We start from the raw sequence: 22953 nt of genomic DNA, 5'->3' as shown, positions 1-22953 counted from the left end.
GTACAAAGCATATGTCAAGTATAGACGGGAGAGATCGAGTGAATCCTTAGAAGAGTATAAAGGCAGTGAAAGTATACATAAGAGGAAAATAAAGAGGGAAAAAATGGGACATGAGATAACTCTATTTGCCAAAGCTAAGGAAAATCCAAGGGGTTTTTACAAATACATTAAGGACATAAGGGTAACAAGGGAGCAAATAGCACCCATCCAAGATCAGCAAGGTGGCCTTTGTGTGGAGCCGCAGAAGATGGGGGAAAAACTAAATGAGTATTTTGCATCAGTGTTTATTGTGAAGAAGAACATGGAAGATATATAATGTGGGAAAATAGATGGTTACATCTTGAAAATTGTCCATATTACAGACGATGAAGTGGTGGTTACCTTGAAACACCTAAGGTGGATGAATTCCCAGGACCTGATCAGGTGTACCCTTGAACTCTGTGGGAAGTTAGGGAAGTGATTCCTGGGCTCCTTGCTGAGGTATGTCTATCATTGATAGTCACAGGTGAGGTGCCAGAAGACTGGAGGTTGGCTAACATGGTACCATTATTTAAGGAAGGTGGTAAGGACAAGCCAGGGAACTACAGACCAGTGAGCCTGATGTTGGTGGTGGGAAATTTGTTGGCGGGTATCCTGAGGGACAGGATGTACATGTATTTGGAAAGGCAAGGACTGATTAGGGATAGTCACATGGCTTTGTGCGTGGGAAATCATGTCTCATAAACTTGATTAAGTTTTTTGAAGAAGTAACAAGAGGATTGATGAGGGCACAGCAGTGGACGAGATCTATATGGACTTCAGTAAAGTGATTGACAAGGTTCCCCATGGGAGACTGGTGAGCAAGGTTAGATCTCATGGAATACAGGGAGAACTAGCCGTTTGGATTCAGAACTGGCTCAAAGATAGAAGACAGGGTGGTGGAGGAGGCCTGTGACCAGTGGCATGCACAAGGATTGGTGCTGGGTCCACTATTTTTCATCATTTATATAAATGATCTGGATATGAACATAGGAGGTATAGTTAGTAAGTTTGCAGATGACACCAAGTTGGAGGTGTAGTGGGTAGTGAAGAAGGTTACCTCAGATTTCAACAGGATTTTAATCAGTTGGGCCAATGGGCTGAGTAGTGGCAGATGGAGTTTAAATTTAGATAAATGTGAGGTGCTGCATTTTGGGAAAGCAAATCGTAGCAGGATTTATACGCTTAATGGTAAGGTCCTAGGGAATGTTACTGAATAAAGACACCTTGCAGTGCAGGTTCATAGCTCCTTGAAAATCGATTCGCAGGTAGACATGACCAGTGAAGAAGGCGTTTGCCATGCTTTCCTTTACTGGTCAGAGCTACAGGAGTTGGGAGGTCATGTTGCGGCTGTACAGGACATTGGTCAGGCCACTTTTGGAATACTGCTTGCAATTCTGGTCTCCTTCCTATCTGAAGGATGTTGTAAATCTTTTCTGAACCCTTTCAAGTTGCCACGGTTGGAGGATTTGAACTAAAGGGAGATGCTGAATAGGCTGGGGTTGTTTTCCCTGGAGCGTTGAAGGCTGAGGGGTGGCCTCGCAGAGGTTTATAAAATCATGAGGGGCATGGATAGGGTAAACAGACAAGGTCTTTCTCCTGAGATGGGGGAAGTCCAGAACAAAAGGGCATAGATTTAGGGTGAGAACGGAAAGATATAAAAGGAACCTAAGAGCAGCATTTTCACCCAGAGGGTGGTGTGTGCCTGGAATGAGCTGCCAAAGAAAATGGTGGAGGCTGATAAAATTGCAAAATTTAGAAAGGCATCTGGATGGGTATATGAATTGTAAGCTTTTAGAGGGATATGGGTCGGGTGCTGGCAAATGAGACTAGATTAGGTTGGGATATATAGTTGACATGGATGAGTTGGATCAAACTGTCTGTTTCTGTGCTGTACGTCTCTATGACTCTATAATAACTGGGAAAGAGAAAATCTGTTGGATTGCCTTTCTTGCATTCGGACATGAACATCAACTCGTGGTACTTTTCCAATGCTGGAAGGTGGCTGCAGTAGGCTGTCCACATCTCCAATACATGTAGGAGCTTATGGACCATCACTTCCCACAAAACCATGACCTCAGTCTTGGATTTGAAATTCACTTCCTCAAATTCTGTTTTCTTCAGCCAGTCAAAGACTAATCTGGCACATTAGAGTTTATGATGAATTTTGTTTATGTCTGCCTTCATCAAGCAGAGGTTTCTCAAGATACAGAGAATGGTCTACAATTTCCAGAATTCCACCACTGATCTTAATCAAAGGGCAAGGCAGAGTGGGAAAATCGAACATTACAGCACGGTACAAGCCCTCAATGTTGCACCAACCTGTGAAACCAATCTGAAGCCCATCTAACCTACTTAATTCCATTTTTGTCCATACAACTATCCAATGACCATTTAAATTCCCTTAAAGTTGGTGAGTTGACCACTGTTGCAGGCACTGTGTTCCACACCCCTACTACATTCTGAGTAAAGAAACTACCTCTGACATCTGTCCTATATCTATCACCTTTCAATTTAAACCTATGCTCACTCATACTAGCCATTACCATCCACGGAAAAAAGCTTTTACTGTCTATCCTATCTAACCCTCTGATTGTCTTATATGTCTCAATTAAGTCACCTCTCCACCTTCTTCTTTCCAACGAAAACAGCCTCAAGTCCCTCAGCCTTTCCATGTAAGAACTTCCTTCCATACCAGGCAACTTCCCAGTAAATCTCCTTTGAACCCTTTCCAACAATTCCACATCCTTCCCATAATGCAGTTACCAGAACCAAACACAATACTCCAAATGCGGCCACACCAGAGTTTTGTACATCTGCAGCATGACCTCAGGGTTCCAAAACTTAATCCCTCTACTAATAAAAGCTAACACACCGTATACCTTCTTAACAACCTATCGACCTGGTTGGCAACTTTCTGGGATCTATGTACATGGGCACCGAGATCTCTCTCCTCATCTACACTACCACGAATCTTACCATTAGCTCAATACTCTGCATTCCTGATGTTCCTTCCAAAGTGAATCACCTCACACTAAACGTCTGCATTAAATCCATTTGTTACCTCTCAGCCCAGCTCTGCAGCTCATCTATGCCTCTCTGTAACCTCAAATCCTTCAGAACTCTCTACAACTCCACTGACTATAGTGTCATCCACAAATTTACTAATCCATCCTTCTATGCCTTCATCCAGGTCATTCATAAAAAATGACAAACATCAGTGGATCCAAAACAGATCCTTGCAGTACACCACTGGTATCTGAACTCCAGGATGAACATGTCCCATAACCACCACTTTCTTTCAGCTAGCCAATTTTTGATCCAAACTGCTAAATCACCCTCAATCCCATGCCTCTGTATTTTGTGCAATAGCTTACCATGGGGAATCTTATCAAATGCCTTACTGAAATCCATATACACCACATGAACTGCTTTATTCTCATCCACCTGTTTGGTTATCTTCTCAAAGAACTCAATAAGGGTTGTGAGGTATGACCTACCCGTCACAAAACCATGTTGACTATCCCTCATCAGTGTATTCCTTTCTACATGATTATAAATCTTATCTCTTCTAACTTTTTCCAATACTTTGTCTACAACTGAAATAAGCCTCACTGGTCTCTGCTCCCCTTCTTGAACAAGGGAACAACATTTGCTATCCTCCAGGCTTCTGGCACTATTCCTGTAGACAATGATGAGAAAGATCAAAGCTAAAGACACGGCATCTCCTCCCTGGCTTCCCAGAGAATCCTGGGATAAATCCCATCAGCCCAGGGGATTTACCTATTTTCACACATTCTAGAATTGCTAACACTTTGTCCTTGTGAACCTCAATCCCATCTAGTCTAGTAGCCTGTATCTCGCATTCTCCTCAACCACATAGTATTCACACTAGAAAAAGACAAACAAAAAATATTCATTTTGTGCTTCCCCTGTCTCCTCTGACTCAATGCACAACTTCCTTGATTGGCCCTAATCTTACTTCAGTCATTCTTTTATTCCTGATATACCTATAGAAAGACTGAGGGTTTTTCTTGATCTTATCCACGAACGACTTTTCATGCCCCCTCCTGGCTCTTCTGAACTCTTTCTTTAGGTCTTTCCTGGCTAACTTGTAACTCTCAAGCATCCTAACTGAGCCTTCATGATTCATCCTAAAATAAGCCTTGTTCTTCCTCTTGTCAAAAGATTCAACTTCCTTAGTAAACCATGGCTCCCATGCTCGACAACTTCCTCCCTGCCTGACAGGTACTTACTTATCAAGGACCCACAGTAGCTGTTCCTTGAATAAGCTCCAGATTTCAATTGTGCCCATCCCCTTCAGTTTCCTCCTTCTATGCATTTTAAATCTTGCCTAATCGCATCATTATTGCCTTCCCCCAGCTATAACTTTGGCCCTGCAGTATATACCTATCCCTTTCCATTTTTAAGTTGAGCATGATCTAATCACTATCAAAGTGCTCACCTACCTCCAAATCTAATACCTGACTGGGTTCATTACTCAGTACTAAATCTAATGTGGCCTCACCCCTTGTTAGCCTGTCTACATACAGTGTCAGGAAACCCTCCTGCACACATTGGACAAAAACTGACCCATCTAAAGTGCTTGAACTATAGTATTCCCAATCAATATTTGGAAAGTTAAAATTCCCCATAACAACTACTCTGTCACTCTCGCTCCTATTGAGAATCATCTTTGCTATCCTTTCCTCTGCATCTCTGGAACTATTCAGAGGCCTATAGAAGATTCCCAATAGGGTAACCTCTCCTTTCTTGCTTCTAACCTCAGCCCATACTACCTCAGTAGATGAGTCCTTAAACGTCCATTCTGCAACCATAATACTGCCCTTGACTAACAATGCCCCCCTGCCTTTTACCATCTTCGTGTTCTTACTTAAACCTCCAAATCCCGGAATCTGCAACAAACATCCTGCCCCTGTTCTACCCATGTCTCCGACATGGCCACAACATCGAAATCCCAGGAGCACCTTATTCCGATGCTCCTGGCATTGAAGTAGACACGCTTCAAAACAACTTCTTGCTTGGCGGTGCCCTCTTATAATCTTGAAACCTTATTTCTGACCTCACTACTCTCAACCTCCTATATACATGAACTACAATTGTGGTTCCCATCCCCCTGCTGAATTAGTTTAAACCCATCCAAAGAGCATTAGCAAATTGCCCCCCCCAGGATATTGGCATCCTCCTGGTTCAGGTAAAGACCATCCTGTTTGTAGAGGTCTTGCCGACCCCAGAAAGATCCCAGATTATCCAGGAATCCAAAACTCTCCCTCCTGCAACAGCCTTGTAGCTCTCTGAATTTCTGCCTTAAATCCCCATCTCTCTTCCTACCTATGTCATTGGTGCCTATGTAGACCACAACTTGGGGCTGATCCCCCTCTCCCTCAAGGATTCCGAAAACACAATCAGAGACAACACGAACCCTGGCACCTGGGAGGCAAAACACCAACAGGAGTCTCTCTCTCTCATTCCCACAGAACTTCCTATCTATCCCCCTAAGTATGGAGTCCCCAATGACTAATGCGCTGCTCCTCTCCCACCTTCCCTTCTGAGCAACAAGTACAGACTCTGTGCCAGAGACCTGTGCCCCGTTGCTTAAGTCGTCCCCCACAACAGTGTCCAAAACGGTATACTTGTTGTTGAGTGGAACAGCCAGAGGGGATCCCTGCAATGCCTGCTGGTTCCCTTTCTGTACCCTGATGGTAACCCACCGACCTTCTCCTTGTACCTGAGGCGTGTCTAACTCCCTGTAACTCCTCTCAATAACGTCCGCTGCCTCCCAAATGATCTGCAGCTTATCCAGCTCCAACTCCAGTTCCAGTTCCCTAACGTGGTTTTCGAGGAGCTGAAGATGGATGCACTTCCCACAGTTGCAGTCAGCAGGGACACTTGTGGCGAGCCTTACGTCCCAATCTGCAGGAGGAACATCCAACTACCCTAACCTGCATTCTCACTATTCTAAATTCCCAACGAGACTACTGAAACTAAAAAAAAAGCTAGTCTAGTGTGCACACAAGCATCAACTCCATGACTGAGATTGGAAGTTTTGGATTGGAGGCAATATAGATTGAACAGTTTTGTTGGAGATGATGTGCAGTATTTCAGTGAGGAAAACAGAGGACGGGCTTGAATGATGCAAGTTGTAATTGGGATATGATTTATGGTGATTCCATTGATGAGGATGAGGCCTGGATATCTTTGTGGAGTGGGTGAAAAAGGATGATAAATTTACAAGCATACGAAGAAGAAACAACATTAGACTACTTGACCCTCTCAGCCTGCTCTGCCATAAAATAAGACCATGGCTGATCTGATTTCAACCCTAACTATACATTCCTGCATATCTGTTACTCTTACATTTATGAGTACAGACATATTTCACGTGGATACTGCATTTGCACTTAAGAGTCAAAGACTTTAGTTTGGTTGAAAAAGGCCATGTATGATGATTAGTGACACTTTTTTTGAACTGGTCATGCAGTAAAGATCATGTCTGAGTACTTCTGGATGGACACAAACTGCATTGTGGTTCTCGAAGGAGCTCCTTGATAATTGGGAGGAGTTACTCAACCACATTTGTTCAGGAAAGATAAGGGGGGCATTGCAGTACCAGAGAAGGCAGATATCTCAGCAGGCTCAAGGACAGAGTCAAGTTGGCTGGAGTTACAGAATGAAAAGGATGCTGTTCCAGTACAGTTACAACATTGGAATCTATCCGACAATATGGAAAATTGCCGAGGTATGTCCTGTACACAAAAGGTTGGACACATCCAGTCCGGCCAATTACCACCCGCATCCACTCTCGGTCATCTGTAAAATGATGGAAGGTGTCATCAACAGTCTATCACATATTACCTGCTTAGCAATAACCTGCTCAGTGATGCCCAGTTTGGGTTCCACCAGGGCCATTCAGCTACTGACCTCACTGCGTCTTGGTTCAAACATGGACAAGAGAGCTAAATTCCGAAAGTGAGGTGAGAGTGCCAGCCCTTTACATCAAGGCTGCATCTGACTGAGTGCAGCATTAAGGAATCCTGGAATAACTGGAATTAATGAATATCAAGAGGTAAACTCGCACTGATTTGAGTCATAGCTAATACATAGGAAGATGGTCATGTTCATTGGATGTCAGCCAACGCAGCTCCAGGGCACCTCTGCAAAAGTTCCTCAAGGTAATGTCCTGGCTCAACCGTCTTCAGCTGCTTCAATGGACTTGCACAATCATAAGGTCAGAAGTGGGAATGTTTGCTGATGATTGTACAATGTTCAGCACCATTTGTGACTCCTCAAATACTGCAGCAGTCCATGTTCAAATGCATCAAGATTTTGATAATATCCAGGCTTAGGCTGGCAAACAGCAAGTAACATTCACATCACACAAATGAAAGACAATGAGCATCTCCAGTGAGAGTCAAACTAAACACCACCCTTGACATTCAGTGGTGTTCCCATCACTGAATCTCCCACTATCAACATCTTTGGGATCACCATCAACCAGAAACTCAAATGGACTCCCCATATAAACACAGTGACAATAAGAACAGTGAGAGGCTAGTAATACAACGGCGAATCACTCCTGATTTGACTCCCTATAGCCTATCTACCATCTATAAGCCACAAGTCAGGAACATGATAGAATACTCCCCACTTTTCTGAATGGGTTCAGCTCCAATAATATTCAAGAAGCTTCAGGACAAAGCAGCCCACCAATTAGCACCACATCCACAAGTATCCACTGCCAATACTCAGTAGCAACAAGATGCACTGTAGAAATTCACCAAGTCACCTTAGACAGCATCTTCTAAACCCCTACCATTTCCACATAGAACAAGGCCAACAGATACCTGGGAATGTTATCACCTGCAAGTCCCCCTCTAAGCTGGTCATTATCCTCTCCTAGAAATATATCGCCATTCCTTCACTATCACTGGATCAGAATCCTGGAATTATGGGTCAACCTACAGCATGTGGACTACTGCAGTTCAAGAAGGCAGCTTTCCACCACATTCCCAGGGTAACTGGGGACAGGCAATATATGCTGGCCACCAGCAACGCCCACGTCCCATGAGTGAATTTAAAAAATAAATTACATTGTTTGGTGTAGTTTATAAATTACCAACTAGCAGAAAGAACATAAAGAAGAAAATCTACAGGGAATATAAATATATATAATGGGCTACTTCAACTATCCAAACACAGATTGAGATACTGGTAATGTTTTTGGAAAAGTTTCCTATAGCAGTTGTATCTAGTCTAAAAAGGAAGGATGTATTCTTGAACCTGGCCCTTGGAAATAAGGTGGGTCAAGTGGACCAATTGTTAATGGGTGGGGAGGGGCAACATTTGGGAGAAAGTGATCATGATATCATGAGATTTAGGATTGTATTGGAGAATGAGGTGCAACAATCCAGAGAAAGAAAAATAATTTGGCAGAGAGCTGCCTTTAATGGACCAAGAACTGAGCTGAGTAGGATTGATTGGATTGCCAGGAAAAACAGGAGCTGAACAATGGGTCACCTTTAAAGAGCAGACAGTTCAGGTACAGTCAGGGTATATTCCCTTATTGGAAAAGGTAGGACAAACAAATCCATAGCCGACAGTGCGGTGCTGGAAAAGCACAGCAGGTCAGGCAACATCTGAGGAGCAGGAGAATCAATGTTTTGGGCAACAGCCCTTCATTGGATTTGCAGCCCTTTCCCAAAGTTCACCGGATGAGAAAGGAGGTAGAAATTAACATTAGAAAGAAAGTACCTGCTTTTAAGGTGTAAGACACAAAATGCAATTGAGAATAAACAGAAATACTGAAGGTTTAGAGGGAGGTAAAAGAGCAAATCAGAGAAGTAAAGAAAAACTATGAGAAGAGACCGGCAGTTTGCATAAAGGGAAATCCAAAAGTCTTCTCTTGGCATATCAACAATAAAATGGTTAAAGGATGAGCAGAGCTGAGCAGAGATCAAAAGGGGGATTTATACCTGGAGGCTATGAACATAGCGGAGATGTTAAATGAATACTTTGTATAGGTCTTTGAAAAGAAGATGCTGCCCAGACCATTGTAACAGAGAAAAATCCTTCCAGATAGAGGTTCTAAAATAAATAAGGAAGAAACCTAGGATAGATTATAGGCACTTAAGACTGACAAGACACGGGACAGGGTCAGATACATTCAAGGAATTTGAAGGAAGTGAGTGAAGAAATTGGAGGGGCCCTAGTCTTAATCTTTCAGTTTTCCCTGGGCTCAGGGGAGTTGCGAGAAGATTGGAGAACTGCAAACACGATTGTTCAAGAAAAGTTATAAAGACAATCCCAACAATTATAGACTAGTTAGTTTAACTTCAGACATGGAGAACTTCTAAAAATAATTATTCTAGCCAGAGTTAATAATTATATGGAAAGAAAGTTGGTTAATTAGGCAGAATCAGCATGGATTTCTAAAGAGGAAACTGAACAAATTCCACAGAGGCCGGTATTCCATCACCAAGTCACTTGTTATTTACTTGTGAAGAGCTCTTGACACTAATCCATCTCCCGCAGAACCAGAGTGAACAGGATGTCCAACGTGCTTGTTCTTATTGGTCAGCCAGGGCTTCCAGATTGGTCCAATCAGGGAATTCATATTAATGAGGTCCACTGGCTGACTTTGTCATAATCACTACAGAAATCTTGTTTAACGGGCTTGAAGTTTTTTGAAGAGGAAGCAGAAAAGGGTCAATGAGGGTAACAGTGTTAATGTGACATACAGAGATTTCCAGAAGGCATTTGACACAGTGCAACATGTTTGATGAAAGTTATAGATCATGGTATAAAAGAGACTGTAGCAACATGGATACAACATTAACTGATGGAGTACAGACAATGGTCAATGGATATTTTTCAATCTGGAGGAAAGTTTCATGGAATTGCCCATGGGTCACTATTGGAATTTTATATATATATTATATATATACACACACATACATACATACATATTAATGATGTAGATCTTTGTATGCAGAGGACAATTTCAAACAATAAGTTTCCAAGAATTGTGAACTATAGAAGGCCAGTGTGAAAATTCAAAAAGACTTTGATGAGTTGGTGGTGTGAGTGGATAGATGGCAGCTTAAATTCAATGCAGCAAAGTGTGAGGTGATGCACTTTGGCTAGAAGAACATTGAAAGACAATATAAATTAAGGGTACAATTCTGAAGGGAGTTAAAGAGCAGAAGGATTTGGGTGCATACTGAAGGTGGCAGGACAGGTGGAGATAATAGTCAAACAAGCATACAGTGCTCTCAACTTCATTAATAGGGGCATAGGGTACAAGAGCAGGAAGGTGATGTTGAACCTGTTAGACATCAGCTGGAGTATTGCATACAGTTGTAGGTGTCATATTATAGGAAAGATACAAATGCATTGGAGAGTGCAGAAACAATTTACGAGATTGGTTTCTGGCATAAGAAACTTCAGGGATGAGGATAGATTGATAGTTGGCACTTTCTCCCCGGAGGAAAAAAGGTTGTGGAGATATTTAATAGAGGTTTTCAAAATCATGAATGGACGGGATAAAATAGACAGGGAGAAGCTGTTCCTGCTTGTAAAAGAAAAACGAACAAGTAGTCATAGATTTCTGAATACTTGGAAGTGTATGGTAAAATAAGGCAAAGTTGGCTTGTTTCATCAAGGGGAGCTCATGACTGACAAATCTGCTAGAATTCTTTGAGCAAGTAACAAGCAGATTAGACCAAGGAGAGCCAGTGGATGCTACCTATTTGGACTTCAAGAAGGTCTTTGAGAAGGTGCAGCATAGGAGGCTGCTCAGTAAAATAAGGTCCATGATGTTATGGGCTGGTGCTGGCATGGATAGAAGTTTCGCTACCTGGCAGAAAGCAGAAAGTGGGGATAAAAGGGTCTTTCTCAGGATGACAGCCGGTGTTCCGCAAGGCTCAGTTCTAGGACCACAATCTTCACTTTATACATTAACAATCTAGATGAAGGAACTGATGGCATTCCAGCTAAGTCGCAGATGATACAAAGATAGGTATAGGGACAGGTAGCATTGAGGAAGCGGGGAGGCCGCAGAAAGCTTTGCACAGGTTAGCAGAGTGGGCAAAGAAATGGCAGATGGAGTACAACGTGGGATAGTGTGAGGTCATGCACCTTGACAGGAAGAATGGAGGCATGGAATATTTTCTAAATGTGGAGAAAATTCGTAAGTCTGAAGTGCAAAGAGATTTGGTAGTTCTAGTCCAGGATTCTCTCAAGATAAACTTGCAGGTTGATATGGAAGGCAAATGTAACGATGCTATTTATTTAGAGATAACTTGAATATTAATACAAAGATGTACCTCTGAGGCTCCACAAGGTTCTGGTCAGATCACATTTGGAGTACTGTATACAGTTTTGGGCTTCATATCTCAGGAAGGACGTATCGGCCCTGGAGCGTGTTCAGGGGAGCCTCAAGAGAATGGTCCTAGGAATGCAAACCTTAACATAGGAGGAAAATTTGAGGACTCTGGGTCTATACTCGATGGAGTTTACAAGAATAATTTAATAGAAACTTAAAGAATATTGAATGGCCTGGACAGAGTGGATGTTAGAAAGATGTTTCCATTAGTAGGAGAGACTAGGAGCTGAGTAAAGGGAAGACCTTTTAGTATGGTAATAAGGAGAAACTTCTTCAGCCAGAGCATGGTGAATCTATAGAATTCACTGCCACAGAAGGCTGTGGAGACCAGGTCATTGAATATATTTAAAATGGAAATAGATAGGCTCTTGATTACAGGGAGATTAAAAATTATGGGAAGAAAGTGGGAGAACGGGTTTGAGAAAATTATTAGCCATGATTGAATGGTGGAGCAGACTCAATGGGCTGAATGGCCTAAGTTCTGCTCCTATGTCTTCTAGTCTTAAAGTGATGTCTAAATGAAGCAAGGGTGATGTGAGAAAAAAAAACATTTTCAGACAGCAAGTAGTTACTAACACACTGCCTAGAAATGTGGTGGAGTTGACAAGCAGGAGGCTACAGGACCTCAGCAAGCCAGGCAGAATCAGGAGGTGGAGAAGTCCAATGTTTCAGGTATAACCCTTCTTCTGGAGTGGCCTCTTGCTTGTCTATTTTGGATCCAGCATTTGCAGTTTTGTTGCTTCTAGAAATGTGGTGGAGACAGGTTCAATTGAAGTGTTCAAGAGGGCAATGGATGATTATTTGGATGAAAATTGTTTGCAGGGATAGGAGGAAAAAGGCAGATGATTGGAACTAGTTAACAGAACAAATGTGCCAAGTGCTTTCCTTCTCTGTTGTAACAATCTGAGATTCATTGGCAGGAAGTGGTTGATTGCATCCTTATCACATTCTTTCTTGTTACAGATTTATATGACATACTTTATATTGATCTTTAATTGGATTTTGATAATTATATTCCAAATGCAAATTTTTTTGCTGTATTTTTTGCTGATCCCTGGATTCATATTAATTTTCAAGTCTTAAAATGGTGTCGCATTGGAAAATAGTTTGAGAATCATTTTTTTTTGCAGTTAGTCACCACCAACAATTCTCCCAAAGCTCTTGATGCAGAAGCACATTTTTGGTTCCTGCCATTAATATCATCAATTCTATCTTTCTCACTGTCTGAAAATACACAATCCTGGCACATCATTTATCCCAAGCTACGCATATGTTCCTGTAGCTTCTTCAATAAAGTAATGGCTTGTTTTGACTTTCATAAGATTATCAACTAAACCCTTAAATCACACTGGTTGTCCCTCTAACAATCTGCTTTCGAAACCCACATTGATGTGTTCCTCAACTCCACTCTTAATTTGTGTTCTCTTCATTGGTCTACCATCCTCTACTGATGCATAATAAGAAATTAACTGCTATTAAGACCTTTTCACACACACACAATGTGTGGTAATGCTGTTTCATGAGTGGCAACTTTCACTATGAAGGTGCTGTCGTCAAACCTAAAATGGTCTGTCTAGCACACAAATGATCGATGTGTGAAATGAATTTTGGTGCCAGTGTTACGCCAGGTTTGTAGCCCACACGTCTTATTGGTTGGCAGATCATATTAAATCACTCACTGTTCAAAACAAGCAAAGTACTAAATGTACCTATTCAGTCTGTGCTTGCAAAACTCATAACACTGTCCACAATTAGATAAGATTCTGCAATTTGAAAACATTTGTGGGATAATCTTGAGTGTGCAAAGAATTATGTAGACAATCAAATTAGGATTATCAGTTGAGCTTGCAGTGAAGCACATTTGAAAATCAGACCACAGATATAAGAACAGATGTAGGCCATTCATCTCATCAAGTGTGTTCCTTCATTCATGGTTGATCTAATAATCCTCAACTTCACTTTCTTACCTTTAAACCATAACTCTTGATTCCCTTAATCACTTGCTGGTATATTGGAAGCTATATATTTTAATACACAGAGGGTGCATGTACCTGTACAGTGTCTGTTTTAACTCAATAAAATACGTTAATCCCATTTGCTGGTACATTTCTAAGGGCAAGGTCTTAACCAATCACAGTCAACTTAAATGGCTTAAAATTTAAACAAAGCCTCGCAGTTCATGGTCTGTTCTTGTTAATTGGTGCAATTGGCATGACAACATCTCTACTACTCAGATTCCAGGTGTCAACCAATCATCACTCTCCTCTCATACAGCACAAATGTTGGTTTTCCTCTTAAATTAGTACATTTGTGAATTGCCTTCAAGACTGCAAGATGAAAAGGTTCCCACAAAATACGCTTTTTTCAGTAATACTTAAATACTATACAAATGACAATGCATACTTATGTGTAGTGCAATTAAGTAACTTGAGACACTTTATCTAATGTGCTATATAAATGCAGGCTGTTGGAGTCATCCCTCCTTTGTCACTTAGCTCAACGCTACTTACAATGAGGTATAACAAATCGTATAGCTTGAGAAATCATTTGTGGGATGTAGAAGCTACTCGCTAGACCAGCAGCTACTGAAATACAGGTTTCAGAGGACGTTGCTGCTAAGTAATTAGATGAAATACAAAAAAAGACAATAAGTAAATTAAAAATACTGAATAAGAAATGCGAGACATGCTGATCAGGTTGTACACAAAGTACAATGGAAACTTCAGTAGCAACTTACTTGTTTTCTGTTGTTAATAATGTCTGCCTGCTAATCCCTTCCACCTACTTTTAAGACCTAATCAAATGAGAATTTGCTGATCTTGCAAAACCAATTGGAGAAAGATTCTACAGTGTTAAGCAGCAGATGTGAATTCAGCATACAGGAAATAAATTAAAAGGTCTTATACTGTAAGAATTGACAAGAGATCACAACTTCCCCAGAGCAGAATTATTTCTCAAGTCACACTACATTATATACTTGAAACTAGGCTTTTTCAAATCACCTTTTTCCTGTTTCTATGAATGTTTGCAATTAAAACTTGCTCCTTGTTTTTTTTAATGAAGCAACTTGGTGGTAGGTTTAATCGTGTTACTGTGCATGCATATCTGCTCAGTCAAGCATGAGTTAAACAGAATATTAATTACCAAATGATAAGAGAAACAGCTGCAGATCATCCCTTATAGAGTAAAACCATGAAATATAGCTATTTATTCACTTCAAAAATAAATCAAATATATAGTTAAATTATTTAATATTTATAATTCAGCACTTTTAATTGGATAAACATTTAAAGTAAGCTACAAGTAACAGTAGTAAGGCTGTATGTAGATAAGTAAACATAAAAATTGTAATCAACATTCTGAATTATTCTACAGAAGGATAGAATATTGTAGAATGAACAAAATAGTTTTTGAATCAATAGGGAATACTTGTACAAAACTACTTTAAAATATCAAATGGTGCGGCAACTTCATTTACTGGGTTGACTGAACAGAAATTTGCAGTTTCGTCATTTATGTAATTCATACTTTTTAGGTTTCCCTTGCAATGCACACAGGAACTTACCCACAGTCAGTCACTGCTAAATCCAATGGAACTTCATCAGGTAGGAAAAATCCATGGAACTTGACTGATTGTTGGAGCTCGGTACTCATTGTTTTAGATACATTATAATAGTGGCCAAATCTTGAGGAGGATGTCAGGGCTGTCTGTCAAAAGAAGTACACAACTTTAAAGATCAAATTAAAATCACCTAATATATACCAGCACTGGAGTGAGTTTCAGGGATATGTCAGTCAATGGGATATCATCAAGAGCCAGACTTGTACCAACAAATTTCTGACTCAAAAGTTAGAGTGCTATTTTCTGAGCCTCAGTTGAATGGAAACACTGATTGGCATTGTTTCAGTGCTAATTTTTAATATGCTAAATTTTTATAGAAGCGTACTGAGATGTGATGGCGCAAATGTCAAAATCAGGAACTTACTGCTGGTTTATAGCTCCCTTTCAGAGAGAAACAAAACAGTCACCAAAATGATACATAAATATTAATTTAAACTTCTTTTTATGAGAAAATAAAATTTTTACTGGAGCTCCCTTAGAGACTTCTTAGCTAAAGGTATGGAATACTGAGATTAAGGTTAGTTGATTTCAGTAGATTGTAATACATACTGACAGTCTTATGTTTCCACAGTGGTCGAGACAATACCAATCAGTGTTTCCATTCTGATAAATGTTAACTGAGGCTCAGAAAGTAACACTCTAACATCTGCGTCAGAAATTTGTGGGTTCAAATCTGGCTCCATAGTGCATGCAAAATCTTGGCTAATACTACAGTACAGTATTAAAAAACAGTTGCATTATAAAAGGTGTTAACTCCCTGCTAAAAATGTTGAAATAAAGGTCCTGGTCATTCCCTCAGTGAATGTAAAAGAATGTAAGAACATAAGAAATAGAAGCAGCAGTAGGCCATTTGGCCCATTAAGCCAGCCCTGCCATTCAATAAGATCATGACTGATTTGACCCAGGCCTCGACTCTTTTCTGCCAGCTCATCATAGTCCTCAACTCCCTGATATTTTAAAATAAATATATTTACCCCCTTTTTAAATGATCTAGCCTACACAACTCTGAGGTAGAGATTTCTACATATTTACTACCATCTGGGAAAAAGAAATTTCCTCACGTCAGTTTTAAATCAGTGTTTATTCTGTAACTATGTCGACTAGATTCCCTCACTAGTGGTGATACCTTCTCAAAATTTAGCTTGTAAATTCCCCTCAGTATCTTGTATTTATAAATATGAACATCCCTTATTCTTCCAAACTTAAGAATGAATAAAGGCCTAACTTATTGAGTTGTTTTTGATAACGAAACCCCTTCATCCCAGGGATCAGCTCGTAAATCTCTTTTGAACTGCCTTGAATGCCAGTTTATTCTTTATTAAATAAGGAACCAATTTTTTTTTAAAAAACAGTTTTCCAGGTGCAGCTCATCAACACCCTGTACAGTTTTAACAATACTTCCTTTTTAAAAAAAATATTCCAATCCCTCAGCAAATAGGGGAAAATTCTATTTAACCTCTTAATTACTTGCTGCATCTGCATGCCAATTTTGTGTTTCATGCACAAGAACACTCAAATCCCTCTGCATTGCACTTTTATTGCAGTCTTTCCCCATTTAAATGATTGACTTCATTTTGAATATCACTATTAAAACATGTGACCTCATACTTTCCTATATTACATTCCATCTGCCAAGTTTTCACTCATTCATTCAACCTATGTCCCTTTACAACTTCCTTATGTCCTCATCACATGTCCTCCCACCAATTTTCATACTTTTAGCAAATTTGGATACGTTACACTCTGCCCATCCAGTCCAGTGACTAACATAGATAGCAAACAGTTGAGGCCCCAGGACTGACCCTTGTGACACTACATTAGTTACATGTATCCAAATGACAAAGACCCATTAGAATTTCACAGTTTTCTGGAAATTAACCAGTCTTCAATTCATGCTAATACCAATATCCTTAATACGCGAGGTCTTATCTTGCACCTTTTATGTGGCACTTCATGGTTAATACAGGCATCATAGTATGGCGAATTAAAACATTTTCCACTATTTCTTTTATAAAAAATACAAATGACAATCAATTACTATTTTATTCTACCAATACCCTCTTATCAATTTTGCTTGTTATATCCTCAAAGAACTCTAGCAAATTTATCAAGCATTATTCCCCTGTCATAAAACCATGCTGACTTTGTTTTATGGTGTTAGGCTTTTTTAAATGCCTTTTTATTTTATCGCTAATCATGGACTTGAGCATTTTCCCCAAGGATAGGTCTAACTGGTCTATAGTTTCCTGCTTTCTGTTTCCCTTTTTAAATAGGGATAGCACTTAAGCAGTTCTCCAATCTGCTGGAAGCCACTTGGAATCCAATGAGTTCTGAAATATTTTTAACCAATACCTTACACTATCGCTGTTATCACTTTCTTTTAAATCCATGGATTCAGGTCATCAGGTTTGGTTGACTTCTATGCCTTTTGTCCCATTAGTTTGCCAAACACTTTGTCCCTTCTGATAGACTGTTACAAGATCTTTCCTCTTATTTACACCTTGCTTCTTAGTTATCTTCAAAATGATAAATTTGTCCTTCACCATGAAGACCAATGCAAAATACTGCATTTAAATTAACTGCCATTTTCTTGTTTCCCATTATTAATTTCCCAGTTGCAACTTTCAAGGGTTCCACAATTACTTTAGCGAATCTCTTTCCTTTAATAGACTTACAGTCAGATGTATGGCATGGAAACAGACCATTCCATCCAACCTGCCCATGCCGACCAGATATCCTAACCTAATCTAGTCCCATTTGCCAGCACTTGGCCCATATCCCTCTACACTCTTCCTGTTCATATACTCATCCAGATCCTTTTAAGTGCGGTAATTGTACCAGCCTCCACCACTTCCTCTGGCAGCTCATCCATACACGCACCACCGTATGTGAAGAAGTTGTTCCTTAGGTCCCTTTTATATCCTTCCCCTCTCAACCTAAACCTAAACCTATGGCCTCTGGTCTGGACTCCCCCACCCCAGGGAAAAGGACCTTGTCTATTTATTCTATCCATGCCCCTCATGATTTTATAAACTTCTATAAGCCTCCAGGGAAAACAGCCCCAGCCTATTCAGCCTCTTCGACAGCTCAAATCCGCCAACCTTGCAACATCCTCGTAAATCTTTTCTGAACTTTTTCAAATTTCAAAACATCATTCCAATAGGAAGGAGACTAGAATTGCAATCTCTATTCCAAAAATGGCCTAACCAATGTCCTGTACAGCCACATGACCTCCCAACTCTTATACTCACTGGTCTGACCAATAAAGGAAAGCATATCAAAAGCCTACTTTCAAGGGGCTCTGAACCTGCATTCCAAGATCTCTTTGTTCAGCAGCATTCCCTATTAATCCTGCTAAAGATTTGCTTTTCCAAAATGCTGCACTCCACATTTATCTAAATTAAACTTCATCTGTCACTCCTCAGCCCATTGACTCATCTGGTCAAGATTATGTTGGACTCTGAGGTAACCTTTTTTGCTGTCCACTACTCTTCCAATTTTGGTGTCATCTGAAAATCTATTAAATATACCTATCTTCACATCCAAATTATTTATGTAAGTAACAAAAAGCAGTGGACCCAGCATTTGCTGGGACACCACTCCAGGCACAGGCCTCCTGTCTAAAAAGCAATCCTCCATGACCACCTGTTATGTATCCAAATGGCTAGTTCTCCCTGTATTCCAGGAGATCTAACCTTGCTAATCAGTCTCCCATGAGAACCCTTGTCGAACGCCTTACTGAAGTCCATATAGAATCAAGTCTACTGCTCTGCCCTCCTCAATCCTCTTTGTTACTTCTTCAAAAATCAAGTTGGTGAGACATGCTTTTCCACGCACAAAGCTATGCTAACTATCCCTAATCAATCCTTGCCTTTCCAAATACATGTAAATCCTGTCCCTCTGGATTCCCTTCAACAACTTGCCCAACAACGATGTCAGGCTCACTGGTCTATAGTTCCCTGGCTTTTCCTAATCACCTTTTTTAAATAGTGGCGCCACGTTAGCCTACCTCCAGTCTTCCGGCACCCCACCTGGGACCATTGATGATACAAATAACCTGTAGGAGGTCTTCTGGTTTATTTTTATATTTCTTGCCAATTCACTTTAATAGTCAATTTTTTCCCTTTTTATCAGCTTTGTAATCATCCGCTGTTGACTCCTAAAAACAATCCCAATCTTCTGGCCTACTATTAACTTTCACCACTTTCTTTGCCTTAGTTTTTGATTACTCTCCTTGATTGCATTTATTAATCCTTCTCATCAAGTTTTTCATACTGACCGGAATAAATTTTTGTTAGTGTCATGAAATATCTGCTTAAAATGTCTACCATTGCTTATTCTCCAACCTTCCCCTTAGTGATTTTCCCAAGTTGTTTTCAATGTCTCTTTCTTCATATCTCTGTAATTAGACTTATTTAAATTGAGGGCACTGGTTGGAGACTCTAGTTGCTCATTTGTAAACCGAATTTGAAATTCAAAATTCATCCAAAATTCCATTACAGACCCATGCTTTCCAGCTAGAAAGATCATAAAATGTTCATTTTGAAGTACAGGAAGAAAGTCTCCCTGCTACAATGGCCAAATGTTTATCACTGAACACCCTTAATAATAATAAAACAAATTAACAGGTTGGCTGCATCTGGGTGTACAAAGTGGCTGCCATGTTTTCTACATCACATCTCAAACTACTCACTTAATTAAAAACAAACTGTTTGGATATCCTGATGTTGTGGACGGCACTATGAACTGTGAACAGAACTCTATCTATCCAGGTTATCCAATTATAATAAGAGAATGTGCGAGACACGTTGGGCTTAGCTAGGATCCACTAGGTAAAAACAATGACTGCAGATGCTGGAAACCAGATTCTGGATTAGTGGTGCTGGAAGAGCACAGCAGTTCAGGCAGCATCCAAGGTGCTTCGAAATCGGTAAAAACAATGACTGCAGATGCTGGAAAAGCCACTATGTGACTGAATACTGGCAGGTCTTGTTCAGGTTTACATAAGTATAGGGACAGTTTTGTGGTACAGTAGGTAATGTCCTTGGAGCCAGAAGATATGGGTTTGAGTCACAAGAGACTTGATGGCCAAACAAGGGGTGTTCACAACACGGCCAAACAATTTGATCGTCAGCTGGCCAACCCTTTCAACTCACACCAATGGAAAGTGGCAAGATCAGGAAAGATTCCTGGTCAGCCACGTGGTGGAAGGAATACAAAGACCGAGTTGACTGCAAGATATTTAGGGATGAATTGAAGACTTTCTTAATGAATAATAAGCATAAATTTACAAAACCTAAGATTAATGAGGGGTGATGTATAAATTACAGATTTCAATAATAGCACTTTAATGTTATAAATAATGTTCCGGACACCTTTATATGCATTTGTGTGCTAATTGAAATAGCAGTGGAGTAATATCTGAGAGAAACTGACTAGTTACTATCTTAACACTTTTACAATTTCATTATGATAACATTAACAATAATATTGTTAGCTTGAAAATTCTTACAGTATAAATATAGAAACAGACTCATACTCTTCAGCAAGATATGCTGTTGTAAATGCATCCTAGGAGAGTGAATTTATTGTTGGAGAAGCACTGAAAACAATTTATACAGGGTCGTCCTTTGGTCTGTATAATCTAGTCTTTATCTGGATTACCCATCACAATGTTTTTATTGCATTCTCTGCTAGAGCTCATCTTTTCATTGTGTACATCCTAGTCTCCTTAACATTTTAGCAAGGCCCTGACTAACTGAACTTTGATCTGATGTCTTCATTCAGGAAAGCACCAGGTAGTCTATTTCAGATGCAAATCCTCACTGAGGCCCCGGTAGTGTTTTCTAAGAAAGCAAAGAGAAGAAACAAGAAATTTCCAGGGTCTACTCAGAGGATCCCAGGGCACACTGGTGTCTTTAATCCACAACGCTGTACGGATTAAGGTGGGGGATAACCTTTTTTTAAGTTCACAAGAAAGAGTATTGCTTCTACAAGCTGGGTGGAGACAGATCTTACTATAATAAAACAGTAAGTAATAAAAGCATGGTCTGTGTCAGAGAATTGTGAATAGGCCTCGTTTTACAAATTCCCAGGCTCAGTGGGAAGCTTGCTAAGGCCTACCTGAACCAACTAAGTGTGAGTAATCTGGCTTAGTTGAATAGCTGGGGGAAAGCTTTTCTTTCCTCAGAAGTTGCAAAGTAGATAAATTTATTATTGGAGGCAACTGCAACTTGTGTTTTTCTCTTCATTGCTTAAGCATGGATAGGCTGGAAGAGAGGAACAGGCAGAAACTGTCAGATAGCAGACTGCTGGCTTTCAGTCTACTGTCTGCTGCTAAATGTTTCTAATTGCAACACTAATGTGTTAGAAATCTCAGATTCAAGATGAACCTAGGCAGAAAATTGATTTCATGCTGTGACAGCTTATATATTGCCCAAAGTACACAAACATGTCATTGAGAAGCTTTTGCATCCTACAATTTTGTTTACAGATGAATTGCAGTTACTTTCGTAATCTTGGAAAATGGCACTTTTTTGGTTTTTAATAGCCCCTGCAGTGTATACTACTAGTGAACAAGCTTTTGTTGGGTCATACAGTTAGTTATCTGCAGGATAACATACAGCACTATTACAACAAATGATAATGAATCATTCAGTCTCAAGAGCTTGTCTGAATTTTAAACCGTGACATTGTTGCATAAATCAGGAGCAATCTGTTGAAATAACTGGGGCTTACAAGCATGGAAGATCTAGCTGGTGGGCCTTAAGGGGGCTTTTGAGCCTGCGGTCATTTTATGTCACTTGTATGTTATCTTCACAATGATTAGATTGCGATGACAATGAAGCTGATACATTCTCAAGTGCTTTCTTTACTCATTTAGCACATGGATAAGCAAGTCAATTGCTTGATTCAGTGCTTTCCAATTGACAGATCATACTCTGTCAAATCTTGTTCAACCATATTTGATTTCGTATTGAATTTTTTTTGTCTTCTGGCAGTATTGAGATTTTTGTTGAAATAAATGTAAACACATAAATACATTTTTCCCTTTTTAACCTATTGTTTGAGCCAGAACTTTCATGTGGTATCATTAAAAATACAAGATAAATGCTTAAGTTCCCGAGAAACAAACTGAGAGATCCACCTGCGCCAAGACACGCAAGTGTATTTATGTGCACCTCTGAAGCGTAGAGAAACAGTAAAGGCAATTACACACGACAGCTGCAAAAACATTGGATTTTGACGGAAACACTCGAGTGATTTAAATTAGTGGTGGGTTGGACAATGATCATTATAAATTCACTGAAGGTAAGTGCAATATGCATAACTTCAGGTTCCTCTTTTTATGTATTCTACTGTGCTACGTAATCTCTGAGATCTTGCGTCAAAGTTAACAAAATTAGAAACACAGAATTCACCTTTTGCCTTCTTACAATTTATTTTCTTTTTCTGGTAACATCATGAGCAAGGTGCTGTATGTGTGTTTTTTTTAAAAAAAAAGAGGCTGGCTGATTTATTTAAGCCCTTTAATTTTTGTTTTGAATGGCTGCGCACACACATTAACTTGTGTCATTTTGTGCATCAGAATCCATCATATTGCTGTCCGGCTACAGGACCTATAGGGAACACTGATCATGAGGGTCCATTCTAATGATGTGAACAGAGATGGTGAATGGAAAGATGAACTCTTTCCTTTAATGTCACCTTAGCTGGAGTTCTGCACATATGTCATTCCCAGTATAAAGCACCACTATGAGGCACTACTGAGATGCTTAGAAACATGTAAGAATTTCTCCTTAAAACCTTGAGGATTATGTGACAATTCAGTTGAAAACATTTCTCCATTAACTATTCAACACTTCAAAATGAACTTCATTCAGTCATTTACCCACTTTGAAATTGCCGG

At 39.9% G+C, this 22953-nt stretch overlaps 1 protein-coding gene across 4 annotated transcripts in view; it reads right to left on the bottom strand.

Moving 5' to 3' along the window:
* elp4 (elongator acetyltransferase complex subunit 4) overlaps positions 1-22953 on the bottom strand; it is a 642250-nt gene that overhangs the window by 541073 nt on the left and 78224 nt on the right. For all 4 annotated transcript variants that reach the window (XR_011963758.1, XM_072592591.1, XM_072592592.1 and 1 more), the window contains one exon: positions 14988-15130. Coding sequence is in view for 3 of the 4 variants with exons in the window: in XM_072592591.1 (XP_072448692.1) it covers positions 14988-15130 (143 nt within the window). In the remaining variant the exon portion in view is untranslated. The remainder of the gene's footprint in view (positions 1-14987; positions 15131-22953) is intronic.

The sequence above is a fragment of the Chiloscyllium punctatum genome, chromosome 22 (assembly GCF_047496795.1).
Source record: "Chiloscyllium punctatum isolate Juve2018m chromosome 22, sChiPun1.3, whole genome shotgun sequence".
Classification (NCBI taxonomy): domain Eukaryota; kingdom Metazoa; phylum Chordata; class Chondrichthyes; order Orectolobiformes; family Hemiscylliidae; genus Chiloscyllium; species Chiloscyllium punctatum.
Note: the sequence above shows the minus strand (reverse complement) of the source record. Positions and strands in the feature narration are given on the sequence as shown.